Source organism: Bombina bombina, chromosome 4 (genome assembly GCF_027579735.1).
Source record: "Bombina bombina isolate aBomBom1 chromosome 4, aBomBom1.pri, whole genome shotgun sequence".
NCBI classification, from domain to species: domain Eukaryota; kingdom Metazoa; phylum Chordata; class Amphibia; order Anura; family Bombinatoridae; genus Bombina; species Bombina bombina.
The window spans coordinates 353,516,903-353,534,556 of record NC_069502.1 but is presented as its reverse complement, the minus strand read 5'-3'; the positions used below and the strand labels follow the sequence as shown (position 1 = coordinate 353,534,556).

Below are 17,654 nucleotides of genomic sequence, written 5' to 3'. Positions count from 1 at the left end.
AGAGAGGGGGGAGAGAGAGAGGGGAGCGAGAGAGAGAGGGGAGCGAGAGAGAGGGGGAGATGGAGAGAGAGAGGGGGAGAGAGCGCAAAAGAGAGGGGAAGAGAGAGAAAGCAAAAGAGAGTGGGAGGGAGAGAACGCCAGGGGTGGGACCACTGTAATGCAAAAAATGGCCCGTGTGAACGGGCTTTAGGACTAGTATTGTATATTGTACCAAAAGATAATTGTAGAAATATGTATTTATGAATATTTATAAATACATATAACATATTCTGCAATGTGAAGAGTGTGTTTTTTCACTTTTTTTCTCCTTTGACTTCTATGGAGAATAGGTTATTGCGCACGATATTGTAAGTTTGTCTTTTTGCGCACATTGGTTTAGTGCGTGAGCGATACATTTTTACTTTCAACTTGTAATACAAGTGTAACCCGACACTCGCATTTAGTTTACTCCTAGTGCAGGTAGCATGCGAGGGAAATTCTATATTACGCACCTTTTATAATCTGGACCTATGCATTCAACTAATAATTAATTTACAATTATATAAACAAGACAGACATCACAACTAACCAAAAAACCTTGGCATATATCTAATTTAAATAGTTTATTGATTAACATATTTTTTTGTCAAAACTAGATTAAGGTCACACATTTTAAAAAAAAGACATAGAAGTGTTAAGCAACATAATCTAAAGCATTTTTTTTATTACTACCAAAATGGTGAACGTTAAATGAAAATGAGTGTAGGGCTACACTTTTTGGGCACTTAAAAAATAATAATCAGAAAGCATGTAAACCTAGTGATGAACCTGATATAATAATACATTTGAAAACATTATTAATATTGGTTTGTCAGTGCCTGTTTAAAATATATCAATTGCTACACTAATGATTAATAAACAATATGCATATTTAAATATCTTAAACATTCTGTTTAATTTCAGGATATGAATGAGCCTGCAAGTTTTGTCCATGGATCAGTCTACGGCTGCAAAAATGATATCTTGAATAATCCTCCATACATGCCAAGTAAGAATATTATTCTTTTTTTCTTTCTCCTTAACTCATCTTCCACCTCTGAGGTGGCGGACCCCAATCAGCCTGATCAAATGCGATCGGGTTGATTGACACCCCTGCTAGCGGGTGATTGGCCACGAATCTGCAAGGGGTGGTATTGCACCAGCAGTTATACTGTCTGCATTTATTGATGTGCGGTGTACATTATTCACTATAGCGGATCATGTCTGTCCTCACAATGATAAATTTACCCCCAAATATGCAAAAATTTACAGGTATAATAAAAAACATAGTATACACATGTGGTTACAATTGTACACTTAAAATATACTTAATATAATAATATCACCTGTTAGCACATCAAAAATCAGGGACCCCAAAATCATGGATTTGATTATTAGAAGGGGTTAGAGAATAATATCAAAACAATTTAGCCTGTAAATAACACTTCTAAAAATTTCTTTAATAGGTCTGCGATTTCAATATTATACCCTCGAAGTTTAAACAGCCACTCTTGGGCCTTATGAGTACACAGATTTCTGAGTGGGAAAGAAATTGATAAAACTGACTCCTTAGAAAAAAATATCCCCTTCTGAGAAATTACGGGTCACTTATGGATCTCTGAGTTTAGCATCTAGAAATAATGGGGTGAAACTTTAGATTATTAATACTATATTGGGCTATTTTTAGACCCTAAAGAATACCAAGTTAGAGAGTCATAAAGCAAATAACCATGGAACTATTTTTAATACTATACCCTAGCATATATCAGCTCAATATACATTAAACTTAAAATGTAAAATACAATTTATTTTGAAACATAGGAGGCTTATATCACAAGGCAATACAAAAAGAAGTTTAAGTACTCTGTTTTAAGGCCATATTTTTACCCCACGCATAACTTCACATTCTCTGAAATATAACCAAAATCAAGCCTCTCTTGCTGAGAATAGACCACTGAACACTTTTATTGTATAAATAATCAGTAAAAATTGAGTATTACACTGAGAGTCTTTATTCATATGCCTCCACTCAGACCAAGGGGTATGTGATCTTTAGCGCTCTCTTTTCCTTTTATTCTTCCTAACTGTCCTCATAGACCCAGTCTTAACTATATATTAAGGGGCCACAAGTGTGTATGCAACTTTAACTCATGTTGCTTATAGCTTTGTACCACTTAAATGTTCATACAGCATTCCACCTAATCATGCATTGCTGAACCTCAGGTTCTACTGAAGGGATGAACGTAGTCACATCTAGACAAAGGTCTTCCTGTAAGAATGTAGTCCACAACATACGTCGCATCAGGGTAACAGTAGTCATGCAGAACTATCTATCCAGCTTAGTGAAATAGTCAAGTAGAAGATTCTTTATAGCACCAAGTATGCTGTGTGTTGTGTCTCTATATTCAAAGGTTGGGCTTGCTATAAGCTCCACACCAAAAGATTCTAGGGTAATTAAAATATTTGAATTCAATAATTTACAGACAAGTTAAGATTTATGGTAAATGCAGAAATGTGTTCAAAGAAAGCTTTTCAGTTAAAATCTGCAAAATAGAAGAGATAACATTTGTTATTGTTTACTACAATTTCTTCCCATATGAAATTTGGAAACAGATTTTAAAATATATTAAACCATTTAGCATTAAATTTGCTATTTGTCTTTTTTATATCACATTTTTACAGTATATCAGTAATTTGATAACCATTATTTGAATTTAGAGTTGGAATCAAGACACAGGGGACTGAATCACAAGACAATATGCATGGACAGTCAGCAGGTGCTACCGGATGGAACCCCAGTAAGACATTATGATGTGCACAGTTTATATGGGTGGTCACATGCAAAACCAACTTACGAGTAAGTTATCTTTTTTTCATCATAAATAATGTTTGGTTTTAAAATGTTCCTGATCCAACACAAAATAAATATTTTCACTATGATCATATAATTGCTCTCTACATGGCAGAGGAAACCATTTTAATTAATTTCTGTCTTCGATGATTACCTTTAAAAATGGAAAATGTTAAATAATTATGCTCTTTAGTATGTTCTTTTTGTGATGGTAAATATTCTATTCTTGCTATCAGTAGGGTTGTATTTAGTTTAGTTACCCTCATTTTTGTGTTACCCTAGTAAGAAATCGGGTGCCCACTGACATCTGTTACCCCCAGCAATTTTAGCTCATATTTGCCATATATATTTTTTCACAGCATGGTCCAAATATGCATAGGGAGGTCATAAACACCCACATGGATCATGGATTTGATTTAAAATTCATAAATAAAACATTTTGGCCTAGATTACAAGTGGTGTGCAATATTGCTCTTACACAAGTCCAATATTGCCACTCCACTCAGTAATACCAGCGTGCATAAATGTGCACTGGTATTACAAGTGAGGCACAATGTGAATGAGACCTCACTTCGCATTGCCTGGAAGCCTTGCACTCTCAAGAGCGTACTTCCATAAGCACCAATCGGAGCATCGTTCTCATGCTGTCAGACACAGCAAACCACCTAGTGCAGGGCAGGGGTCAATTAACTCAGCGTTGGGCAACCAAAAAATATATAAACACGCATATGAATATATACATTTATATTTTTGTGTTTATATGTGTATATGCACTTATTAACACATAAATATATATGCAAAAAAGCATAATACATATATATATATATATATATATATATATATTTAGAGTAAAAACACAGTCCTCTATAGATGTCAATGTAACAACCCCCAATCCCCTCACTTTAACCAATTATATCTGATTCATGCAGTTTTTAAATAAAAAAAAGATGCTCATATTTTTTATCTGTACAGTACTGTTCTCTATATTGTGGGGGCAATAAGGTCTGACCTCTGGTTAATTACCCTACGTGCAAAGTGAAACTGTAAGCTTGTGTGAGCATTTACCAGCCACTTGTAATGGCTGGTTATTTAACGTGCGACTATAAAGGGGCCAATTTGCAAAGAGTTTAAACAGAGTTTACAGAGGTAAAAATACCTCCCTCAAAGATAAAGCATAGTGCACTCATATATATATATTTATTTAAGCTTCTCAAGTGCATCATAAGTGCATAAGTATTACTTCTACTAAACAACAAAATCTGGTAATGTTGCTACTTTTAAAAAGGAGATGGTTAATTCAAGTCACAACAGTTTCTTAAACAACAAGCAGAATCCTTATTGCTCACATACCAGCCTAAGAAAACAATTAAACATATAGGACTGCTTACAAGATTTTATTTTACTCTATATGTCTCTAGTTCAGTTTGGAGACATCACATAACTATGCAACTCTAAATGCTATACTGTTCATTTGGAATACAGATCTAAACATTGTCTAGTATTATTATTTACATAACTGGCCAATATTATCATCTACAGTAGCACCATTTCTCTCCTCTTGTTTAAAGGGACATTAAACACTTTGAGATGATATTATAAAATGATAAATAGTATATATATATATATATATATATATATATATATATATATATATATGTAAAACAACAACTCTGCAATATGCTTTAATTATTTTTTGTCCCGTTTTCCTGTAATTTGATTCTGAAATTGTGAGCTTTTTATTTCCTGTTAGAAATGGAAGTGCAGAACACTGTTATATTCCACACAGCCATTGGCTGCACACCCTAGTAACCTATTTTTAACTGACTCTAATTAACCACAGCAGAGAAGGTAACCTAAGTAACAACTTGGCAACTATCATTGTTTTATAGACACTAAAACTTTGCACTTATTTTTTCAATATTTAAATGGCTAATGAAACTGTAAAAAATACATCTATCTGTTATTATTTCTTTGAATGCATCATTCTACCTAGCATTTATTTGTTGATTAATATCCCTTTAAGTTTATCAAGTTAACTACTATGGTGAAGTACCTTGACAAATGTAACCTACTCTACTGTATATGTTAGAGTATGTATTGCAATGTACCCCATAAATGTACTTTATTTTGTATAACACTGCAGAATCTGTTGGCATTTTATAACTAATTATAGTAATAATAATATAATATATTACATAATCATAAACTAGAATAGTAATGCTATTCAAAAAAATATTTCATTATAAAATGTCTTGCATAATACTGATTTGTAAAATAATTTCTGATACTACTGGGACATATTTTTTTTACAATTTTCTAGACCTTTTATTTGTAATATATACAAAATCATAATTATGTTCAATTGTCAATGCAGTACATATATAAAATAAAAAAGAAATCTTGAAAAATAATAACATAATTTTGCTTTACATCTTTTTAACTTTAAAACCCATTGACCTCTAATAAATAAAATTTTAATGTTGCACTAGGGGAAGAATACAAGAGATATGCATTGTTATCATATTGATATTTTTTCAGAACTGTTCTAGTAGAATTGGCTTCTCATTACCTGTAGTAATCAAAACAATTAATCTCTTAATGTAGTTTGCCTAAGGTATTTATATAATTAAGGACATTAATAATACCTAGAAACAGGAATAAAATAAGGCTGCTATTGCAATGACTAGTCCATCTAGTACATTATTGAATCAGCAATATCTTCATATTCAAAAGTGTCAAAAATAAGGGATGTTCTATATAATGTGCATGTAAGCATTTATTGTAGAGTATTTAATTCAATTCCATAATTCTAAAGCAAACTTGATTATATGCTAATAATTTTGGAAGTTAATAATTTAATTTATGGCAAAGCATTAAAGTTGCTTAATTTTCACATTGATGAGCAAAAAGGAAAATGACATTTTTATGTCAGCCTGTGACCTGAAAAGACTTACTAATTTAAATATTACTATAATGAAAGAAAATATCAAGGTCACTTCCTATTTTCATTGAAAATTTTTGGCTGAGACAAAACCTCTTTATTAAGATTGATTTAGAAATTTTGAGTTTATATACTATTCTCATAAAAAAGGTAATAATAATGATAGGTTTTTTTTATTTTTGTGATAAAAATTATAATTTTATGTTTAAATTTAGAAATTATTCTGTATAGATTTAATTTCTTAATATGAATTTTGCAATTAAGTATAATTGTATTTATTTAAAAATATTATAACATTTTAGTTATTAATAGATTTTATTGAGTAATTTTATTTTTCCTAAAGCACATTGAGAAATATAACGGGAAAGAGAGGAATTGTTGTTAGTCGCTCTACATATCCAACTGTCGGGCAGTGGGTTGGTCATTGGCTGGGCGATAACACAGCTGCCTGGAACCAAATTGATAAATCTATTATTGGTAAGCCTTCAATTTAATCATAATTATACATCACATTCTTGTAGAAACTTGTACAACTATTCAGAAAATATCATGCCATTTAAGATTTAATATTACATGATGATGTATATGTAATATATGATAATGTATATATGATGAATATGTGACTAGGTTGCTATTTGGAGTGAAATTTTAGTTAAAAGTTTATATATTTTCTTTAAAAAAAAAAGTTTTTGATATTTTGCACTTTATTTCTCTAAGGAATATATTACAATTTGCATGGGCTAATATGATATGCTAGGCATTTTTCCAATTAAAAGTCACTCTAATCTTTTAGTTAAACACATTTTGTATTGGTTTTCAAATGACTTTCCACCAAAATAATGTGTCCCATACTTATCATTGAGACAATAGTTAAAAAAGTAATTAATATATTAAACAATATCTTAAAAAAAGAATGTTTGCTAGTGATTACAAGAATATGGAATTTATAGTATGTTTTAATTATATACTAATACAATATAATTAAGAAATAGTTTGCATATATGTCATGAAATTAGTCAGTCATCAGCAATAATGAATATTTTGGTTTTCTATTTTTCCACTGGATACTTATCTTTTTGCTTCTAATTTGGTCTTTTGAACCTGAGTGAATATTCCTTTTACATATAACATACATATTTGCTCCTTTACTCAAAACATAATGCAAATAATCCAGATATTTGAGAACGATTGTTGACATATCCAGGATTTAAATACACATTCTAATAGTGCAAAAAAAGTTTAGATTTCAATGTGAAATTCTAAAAATACTGGGATATACCACATTTTTACTATAACATGTCTAGTTGTATGTTTCATTACTAATAGGGTGATCTAATAACATGAGCTAAATGACAGCACATGGGTGAATAATATATAATAAAGGTAATCCAAAATATAAATTGGTTCCAATCTTTCCAGTCCCATTTATTTGCATTTTTTCAGTTCTTAGTGATCACAACCAAAGCTTTAACAGAGAAAATTTCAGATTGGATCGAAATAAATAGTGGAAAAATCCCCCATATTATACGTGGACAGGTTTGGCTTTGGCAATCACAACCCTCCCGACCAAAGGGTGTTGATAAACTGCAAAAATGGCCTTTCAACATGTTTGCAATACACTCTGAAATAGCCACAGATATTTTTGATGTATTTATGAATATATGGTCCATTATCATTAAACCTGTTTAGTTCCTCAGTAGTGGAAAGGACAGATATTTACATACGTTTATCTATTTAATAGACAGATATATGATATCTCGTACAACTACTGCAGGAACCAATCATATATGGAAATCACTGCTACAACACCAAGAAATTGCTTTTTTATTTTTATATATTTATTTAATGATTCTGAAGTGCAAACACAGATGACGAAAAAGGCAACTTTTCAATAGCAAATTGTATAAGACAAACAGCAAACAGTAAATTACTACGGGAGTTCCAGAGTTGGAGCTTCAGAGAATCCATTAGGCAATGTGTTAAACTCAAGTCCTTTTTTCCAAATATATAATAAAATAAAACTAATTAAACAAAGTAATCAAACTAAACAAATCAACTCTGACATATATTACAGGGACATGAAACCCAATTTTTTTCATTTGTGAATTAGAAAAAGCATGCAATTTTAAACAACTTTCAAATTTACTTCTATTAACTATTTTGCTTCATTCTCCTGATATCCTTTGCTGAAAATCATATCTAGATAGGCTTAGTAGCTGCTGATTGGTGGCTGCACATAAATGCTTCATGTGATTGGCTCACCCATGTGCATTGCTATTTTTTTAGCAAAGGATATCTAAAGAATGAAGCAAATTAGATAATAGAAGTAAATTGGAATGTTGTTTAAAATGTTATTCTCTAGCTGAATCTCATAAAAGAAAAAATTTGGGTTTAGTGTCCCTTTAAGTCTCAGTCAGCTAGATTACGAGTTGTGAGCGTTATAGGGAAATTAACGAACGCAACAAAAGTGGTGTTATTTAATCCCCTATAGCACTGCCATTACAAGTTAAAAAAAACAACAGGCTTTTGCAGGCGATATGGTGTTTTTAAGCTCTATACCGCACCAAAAACAAGCGCTGATTTGACATGCTCATGCATGCTTTCCCCATAGACATCAATGCGGAGAGCGGGTCAGAAAAAACCTGTGATTGCGGAAAGAAAACTACCACTAAATAAACCTATTAATGCCTAAACCGCCAGCCCCCCACATCACAACAACCTAAATTAAACTATAAACCCCTAACGTAACCCTAACCCTTACACCCCCTAACTTTAACATAATTAAAATAGAGCTAAATTAAACTTACAATTATTAACTAAATAAACCTATTAACCCTTCTTAAACCACCAGCCCCCACATTGCAACAACCTAAATTAAACTATATTAACCCCTAACCCTAACACCCTCTAACTTTAATATAATTAAAATAGATCTAAGTTAAACTTGTTACAATTATTAACTAAATAATACCTATTTAAAACTAAATGCATACTTACCTGTAAAATAAAACCTAAGCTAGCTACAATATAACTAATAGATATATTGTAGCTAGCTTATGTTTTATTTTTATTTCACAGGTAAGTTTGTATTTATTTTAACTAGGTAGACTGGCTAGTAAATAGTTATTTACTAACTACCTAGTTAAAATAAATACAAAATTACATGTCAAATAAAACCTAAGCTACCTTACACTAAAACCTAAAATAAAAAAATAAAAAAACTACCATTACAAAAAATAAAAAAAACTACCATTACAAAAATTAAAAAAACCTACCATTACAAAAAACAAACATAACAAAATTATCCAAAAACATAAAAAATATTCCTATTCTAATATCCTTTTTTTAAACAACGGCATTAAAAGGGCCTTTTGGGGGGGGCCTTAAAAGGGCCTTTTGTAGGGCATTGCCCTAAGTTAAACAGCTCTTTTGCTACAAAAAAACTAACACCCCATAACAGTATACAAACCCCCACCCCCCAAACTACCAAAGGCCCTTAAAAGGGCCTTTTGGGGTGCCCCTAAAAGTATCTTTTGTTGGGCATTGTCCTAAGTTAAAAAGCTCTTTTGCTACAAAAACAAACAAACAGCCCCTAACAGTATACAAACCCCCACCCCCCAAACTACCAAGGGCCCTTAAAAGGGCCCCCTAAAAATGCATTACAGAAAATTACAAACAAATTATCAAAAATAATAACAATTATTCCTATTCTAATACCCATTAAAAAACACCCCAAAATAAAAAAACTAATCTAGAATAAACTACCAATGGCCCTTAAAAGGGCCTTTTGTAGGACATTACCCTAAAGAAATCAGCTCTGTTTATGAAATAAAATTACAAACACCCACTAACATTACAAACCTCCACCCCTTCAAACCCACAAAATAAAAAAAAACTATCTAAAAAATATAAGCTACACATTGCCCTGAATAGGGCATTTGGATGGGCATTGCCCTTAATAGGGCATTTAGCTCTTTTAGGCCTAGATTTAGAGTTCGGCGGTAGCCGTCAAAACCAGCGTTAGAGGCTCCTAACGCTGGTTTTGGGCGCCCGCTGGTATTTGGAGTCAGTCAGGAAAGGGTCTAACGCTCACTTTTCAGCCGCGACTTTTCCATACCGCAGATCCCCCTACGCCATTTGCGTAGCCTATCTTTTCAATGGGATCTTTCTAACGCTGGTATTTAGAGTCGTTTCTGCAGTGAGCGTTAGAGCTCTAACGACAAGATTCCAGCCGCCTGAAAATAGCAGGAGTTAAGAGCTTTCTGGCTAACGCCGGTTTCTAAAGCTCTTAACTACTGTACCCTAAAGTACACTAACACCCATAAACTACCTATGTACCCCTAAACCGAGGTCCCCCCACATCGCCGCCACTCGATTAAAATTTTTAACCCCTAATCTGCCGACCGCCACCTACGTTATACTTATGTACCCCTAATCTGCTGCCCCTAACACCGCCGACCCCTGTATTATATCTATTAACCCCTAACTTGCCCCCCACAACGTCGCCGCAAGCTACTTAAAATAATTAACCCCTAATCTTCCGACCGCAAATCGCCGCCACCTACGTTATCCCTATGTACCCCTAATCTGCTACCCCTAACATCGCCGACCCCTATGTTATATTTATTAACCCCTAATCTGCCCCCCACAACGTCGCCGACACCTACCTACACTTATTAACCCCTAATCTGCCGAGCGGACCTGAGCGCTACTATAATAAAGTTATTAACCCCTAATCCGCCTCACTAACCCTATCATAAATAGTATTAACCCCTAATCTGCCCTCCCTAACATCGCCGACACCTAACTTCAATTATTAACCCCTAATCTTCCGACCGGAGCTCACCGCTATTCTAATAAATGTATTAACCCCTAAAGCTAAGTCTAACCCTAACACTAACACCCCCCTAAGTTAAATATAATTTTTATCTAACGAAATAAATTAACTCTTATTAAATAAATAATTCCTATTTAAAGCTAAATACTTACCTGTAAAATACATCCTAATATAGCTACAATATAAATTATAATTATATTATAGCTATTTTAGGATTAATATTTATTTTACAGGCAACTTTGTAATTATTTTAACCAGGTACAATAGCTATTAAATAGTTAAGAACTATTTAATAGTTACCTAGTTAAAATAATTACAAATTTACCTGTAAAATAAATCCTAACCTAAGATATAATTAAACCTAACACTACCCTATCAATAAAATAATTAAATAAACTACCTACAATTACCTACAATTAACCTAACACTACACTATCAATAAATTAATTAAACACAATTGCTACAAATAAATAAAATTAAATAAACTATCTAAAGTACAAAAAATAAAAAAGAACTAAGTTACAGAAAATAATAAAATATTTACAAACATAAGAAAAATATTACAACAATTTTAAACTAATTACACCTACTCTAAGCCCCCTAATAAAATAACAAAGCCCCCCAAAATAAAAAATTCCCTACCCTATTCTAAAATACAAATATTACAAGCTCTTTTACCTTACCAGCCCTGAACAGGGCCCTTTGCGGGGCATGCCCCAAGAATTTCAGCTCTTTTGCCTGTAAAAAAAAACATACTATACCCCCCCCCAACATTACAACCCACCACCCACATACCCCTAATCTAACCCAAACCCCCCTTAAATAAACCTAACACTACCCCCCTGATGATCTTCCTACCTTGTCTTCACCATGCCAGGTTCACCGATCCGTCCTGGCTCCAAGATCTTCATCCACCCCAAGCGGGGGCTAGACATCCACTGAAGAAGTCCAGAAGAGGGTCCAAAGTCTTCCTCCTATCCGGCAAGAAGAGGACATCCGGACCGGCAAACATCTTCTCCAAGCGGCATCTTCTATCTTCTTCCATCCGATGACGACCGGCTCCATCTTGAAGACGTCCAGCGCGGATCCATCCTCTTCTTCCGACGACTAGACGACGAATGACGGTTCCTTAAAGGGACGTCATCCAAGATGGCGTCCCTCGAATTCCGATTGGCTGATAGGATTCTATCAGCCAATCGGAATTAAGGTAGGAATTTTCTGATTGGCTGATGGAATCAGCCAATCAGAATATAGTTCAATCCGATTGGCTGATCCAATCAGCCAATCAGATTGAGCTCGCATTCTATTGGCTGATCGGAACAGCCAATAGAATGCGAGCTCAATCTGATTGGCTGATTGGATCAGCCAATCGGATTGAACTTGATTCTGATTGGCTGATTCCATCAGCCAATCAGAAAATTCCTACCTTAATTCCGATTGGCTGATAGAATCCTATCAGCCAATCGGAATTCGAGGGACGCCATCTTGGATGACGTCCCTTAAAGGAACCGTCATTCGTCGTCTAGTCGTCGGAAGAAGAGGATGGATCCGCGCTGGACGTCTTCAAGATGGAGCCGGTCGTCATCGGATGGAAGAAGATAGAAGATGCCGCTTGGAGAAGATGTTTGCCGGTCCGGATGTCCTCTTCTTGCCGGATAGGAGGAAGACTTTGGACCCTCTTCTGGACTTCTTCAGTGGATGTCTAGCCCCCGCTTGGGGTGGATGAAGATCTTGGAGCCAGGACGGATCGGTGAACCTGGCATGGTGAAGACAAGGTAGGAAGATCATCAGGGGGGTAGTGTTAGGTTTATTTAAGGGGGGTTTGGGTTAGATTAGGGGTATGTGGGTGGTGGGTTGTAATGTTGGGGGGGGGTATAGTATGTTTTTTTTTACAGGCAAAAGAGCTGAAATTCTTGGGGCATGCCCCGCAAAGGGCCCTGTTCAGGGCTGGTAAGGTAAAAGAGCTTGTAATATTTGTATTTTAGAATAGGGTAGGGAATTTTTTATTTTGGGGGGCTTTGTTATTTTATTAGGGGGCTTAGAGTAGGTGTAATTAGTTTAAAATTGTTGTAATATTTTTCTTATGTTTGTAAATATTTTATTATTTTCTGTAACTTAGTTCTTTTTTATTTTTTGTACTTTAGATAGTTTATTTAATTTTATTTATTTGTAGCAATTGTGTTTAATTAATTTATTGATAGTGTAGTGTTAGGTTAATTGTAGGTAATTGTAGGTAGTTTATTTAATTATTTTATTGATAGGGTAGTGTTAGGTTTAATTATATCTTAGGTTAGGATTTATTTTACAGGTAAATTTGTAATTATTTTAACTAGGTAACTATTAAATAGTTCTTAACTATTTAATAGCTATTGTACCTGGTTAAAATAATTACAAAGTTGCCTGTAAAATAAATATTAATCCTAAAATAGCTATAATATAATTATAATTTATATTGTAGCTATATTAGGATGTATTTTACAGGTAAGTATTTAGCTTTAAATAGGAATTATTTATTTAATAAGAGTTAATTTATTTCGTTAGATAAAAATTATATTTAACTTAGGGGGGTGTTAGTGTTAGGGTTAGACTTAGCTTTAGGGGTTAATACATTTATTAGAATAGCGGTGAGCTCCGGTCGGAAGATTAGGGGTTAATAATTGAAGTTAGGTGTCGGCGATGTTAGGGAGGGCAGATTAGGGGTTAATACTATTTATGATAGGGTTAGTGAGGCGGATTAGGGGTTAATAACTTTATTATAGTAGCGCTCAGGTCCGCTCGGCAGATTAGGGGTTAATAAGTGTAGGTAGGTGTCGGCGACGTTGTGGGGGGCAGATTAGGGGTTAATAAATATAACATAGGGGTCGGCGATGTTAGGGGTAGCAGATTAGGGGTACATAGGGATAACGTTGGTGGCGGCGATTTGCGGTCGGAAGATTAGGGGTTAATTATTTTAAGTAGCTTGCGGCGACGTTGTGGGGGGCAAGTTAGGGGTTAATAGATATAATACAGGGGTCGGCGGTGTTAGGGGCAGCAGATTAGGGGTACATAGGGATAACGTAGGTGGCGGCGGTTTACGGAGCGGCAGATTAGGGGTTAAAAGTGTAATGCAGGGGTCAGCGATAGCGGGGGCGGCAGATTAGGGGTTAATAAGTGTAAGGTTAGGGGTGTTTAGACTCGGGGTACATGTTAGGGTGTTAGGTGCAGACGTAGGAAGTGTTTCCCCATAGGAAACAATGGGGCTGCGTTAGGAGCTGAACGCTGCTTTTTTGCAGGTGTTAGGTTTTTTTTCAGCTCAAACAGTCCCATTGTTTCCTATGGGAGAATCGTGCACGAGCACGTTTTTGATGCCGGCCGCGTCCGTAAGCAACTCTGGTATCGAGAGTTGCATTTGCGGTAAAAATGCTCTACGCTCCTTTTTTGGAGCCTAACGCAGCATTTGTTTGAACTCTCGATACCAGAGTTAAATTTATGGTGCGGCCAGAAAAAAACCCGCGGAGCGTTAACAGCCCTTTTACCGCCGAACTCTAAATCTAGGCCTTACTGCCCAAACCCTAATCTAAAAATAAAACCCACCCAAAAAACCCTTAAAAAAACCTAACACTAACCCCAAGACAATCCACTTACAGTTTTTAAAGTCCTGTTTGAATGATCTTCATCCCGGCGGCGAGAAGTCTTCATCCAGGTGGCAAGAAGTCTTCATCCAGGTGGCCTCTTCAATCTTCATCCCGGCGGCGAAGTCCTCATCCAAGCAGCGAGAAGTCTTCATCCAGTCAGCCTCTTCAATCTTCATCCAGGCGGCATCTTCTATCTTGATCCCGGAAGCGAGGAGTGGGTCCATACTGAAGACATCCGGCTCAGAGCATACTCTTCATACGGTCGCTGCCGTACACTGAATCTTCAATGCAAGGTACGCAATCCAAGATGGCGTCCCTTGCATTCCTATTGGCTAAAAAATTTGAATCAGCCAATAGGAATTAGAGCTGCTAAAATCCTATTGGCTGTTCAAATCAGCCAATAGGATTTAATCAGCTATTATTCTATTGGATGATGAATCAGCCAATAGAATGAGAGCTGCTTAAATCCTATTAGCTGATTTGAACAGCCAAAAGGATTTAAGCAGCTCTCACTCTATTGGCTGATTCATTATCCAATAAAATTAGAGCTGCTTAAATCCTATTGTCTAATTTGAACAGCCAATAGGATTTTAGCAGCTCTAATTCCTATTGACTAATTGAAATTTTCAGCCAATAGGAATGCAAGGGATGCCATCTTGGATTGCGTACCTTGCATTGAAGATTCAATGTTCGGCGGTGACCATATGAAGAGGATGCTCCGCGCTGGATGTCTTCAGGATGGACCCGCTCCGCACCGCTGGGATCAAGATAGAAGATGCCACCTGGGTGAAGACTTCTCACCGCTTGGATGAGGACTTTGCCGCCGAGATGAAGATTGAAGAGGCCATCTGGATGAAGACTTCTCGCCGCCTGGATGAAGATCGTTCAAGCGGGACTTCAAAAACTGTAAGTGGATCGTCTTGCGGTTAGTGTTAGGTTTTTTTTGTTTTTTTTTGTGTGGGTTTTATTTTTAAATTAGGGTTTGGGCAGTAAAATAGCTATATGCCCTTTCAAAAGAGCAATGACCATCCAAATTCTTTTTTTTTGAGGGCCATTGGTAGCTTAGATTTTTCAGATTTTTATTTTTGTTTTGTGGGTTTAGGAGGGTGGGGGTTTGTAATGTTAATGGTTATATGTATTTTTATTTCATAAACAGAGCTTATTTATTTAGGGTAATGCCCTACAAAAGGCCCTTTTAAGGGCCATTGGTAGTTTATTCTAGATTAGGTTTTTTATTTTGGGGGGTTTTCTTTTTAATGGGTATAAGAATAGAAATAATTTTTATTATTTTTGATAATTTGTTATTACATTAGGGTTAGGGTTACGTTAGGGTTAGGTTTAGGGGTTAATATCATTTAATTTTGGTTGTTGCGATGTGGGGGCTGGCGGTTTAGAGGTTAATAGGTTTATTTAGTTAATAATTGTAAGTTTAATTTAGCTATATTTTAATTATGTTAAAGTTAGGGGGTGTTAGGGTTACATTAGGGTGAGGGTTAGGTTTAGGGGTTACTAGTTTAAATAAGTTTATTGCGATGTGGGGGCTTTTGGTTTAGGGGTTAATAGCTTAATTTATTATATTTTGTTGAGGGGGATTTCAGTTTAGGGATTAATAGATTTATTATAGTTGCGGCGGTGTAGGGCTTAATAACTTAAGTATATAGGCGGACAGCAGATTAGGGGTTAATAATATTTAAATAGTGTTTGCAATGTGGGAGGGTGGTGGCTTAGGGGTTAATAACTTTAGTATAGTGGTGACGATGTCGGGGAGCAGTGGAATTGGGGGTAATAAAAAAATGTAGTGGCTGCGATGTCTGAAGCGGCAGATTGGGGTTAATAAATGTATTATAATTCTTGTAATGTGGAGGGCCTCGGTTTAGGGGTTAATAGGTAGTTTATGGGTGTTAGTGTACTTTTTAACACATTAGTTATGAGTTTTATGTTACAGCTTTGTAGCGTAAAACTCATAACTACTGACTATAGATGGCATTGCGGATCTTGTCGTTTTAGGCTGTGGCGCTCGCTTTTTAACCTGACAGCAAAACTCGTAATACCAGTGCTATGGGAATCCCATGAAAAAACATCATTTTTACGAGTGCGGTACTAACGTTGCGTTACAGGCTAAAAGGCTTGCGGGACAAATATACCGACAAGACTTGTAATGGATGCGGTGCTGTTTTAATGTTGAAATGACCATATTTTCAGCGTTAAAAGACGAACACACAAATATGTAACCTACCTGAGTGCAAGTAATCATAAAATCAGGGTAAAAGGCATCAAAAGAAGAAGACATTTTACACTTATACAAAGACATGTGAATGCATACTCTCAAGACGTGCATGCCTACCTACCTAGAGTACCCACAGACCAATGATTCTCCACCATTGTCCTCAAAGGAGTGTAGAGAGAAAAGGGAACATGTCAAGTAAATGTAAAGCTATTAGACCAATGGTACCTCCTCTGTTAAGCACCATCTACCACACAAATTTTCATTTAAAATAAATAAACTGTTCCTAAATGGGTATACGGATATATATCATGTGTACCAGAATGTGTAAAAGTTAAACTTCCCATTTATATAGGAATCATTTAATTCTCTATTCAGGGTCCACTGTGACATCTTCCTGCTTAAAGGGACATGAAACCTAAAAATGTTCTCTTATGATTTAGGTAGAACATACAATTTTAAACAACTTTCCAGTTTACTTCTATTATCAAATTTGTTTCATTCTCTTGGTATTGTTGGTTGAAGGAGCAGCAATGCACTACTGGCTTCTAACTAAAAAAATGGGTGAGCCAATGACAATCGGTATATATGCAACCACCAATCAGCAGCTAGAACCGAGGTTCTTTGCTGCTCCTGAGCTTTCCTAGATACACCTGTCAACAAAGGATAACAATAGAAGGAAGCAAATTAAATAATAGAAGAAAATTGGAAAGTTTGTTAAAATTGTATGCTCTGTCTAAATCATGAATGTCTATTTATGACTTTTACTGTCCCTTTAATCTACATCTGTGAATGTGTGGTCATATTTAACTGTCCAAAATGAGGAGTTCTATGACCAGCTCAATAGTGAAATATTATTAACATATAGAGGATGAAAGATCCACTAACAAGAATACACTATTAGCACTCTTGAGTCTGTTGCTGAATGTGATTATGTTGTAAAGTTTGTGACAATGTTATTATCTCATCAAGGGAATATATTTTAAGTTAACTATTATCAGATTCACAAAACATAAAAAGTGGGAAAATAGATTAAAACCACAACCAGGAGGAGCTGAAATATCAGGACAAATTGGTATAATCAAGAGCAGTTGTATCAAGTGATAAGACTGTATCACTGTAGACAAAACAACAGTTTATTAATTAGAGTGTGTCAATGTATAGAAACA

General features: G+C 35.1%; 1 protein-coding gene across 1 annotated transcript in view; it reads left to right on the top strand.

Moving 5' to 3' along the window:
• The window catches only part of MGAM (maltase-glucoamylase), a 300,259-nt gene that overhangs the window by 255,919 nt on the left and 26,686 nt on the right, over positions 1 to 17,654 (top strand). The window contains exons 59-61 of the mRNA XM_053710109.1: positions 943 to 1,027; positions 2,737 to 2,875; positions 6,154 to 6,287. Coding sequence (XP_053566084.1) covers positions 943 to 1,027; positions 2,737 to 2,875; positions 6,154 to 6,287 — 358 coding nt within the window. The remainder of the gene's footprint in view (positions 1 to 942; positions 1,028 to 2,736; positions 2,876 to 6,153; positions 6,288 to 17,654) is intronic.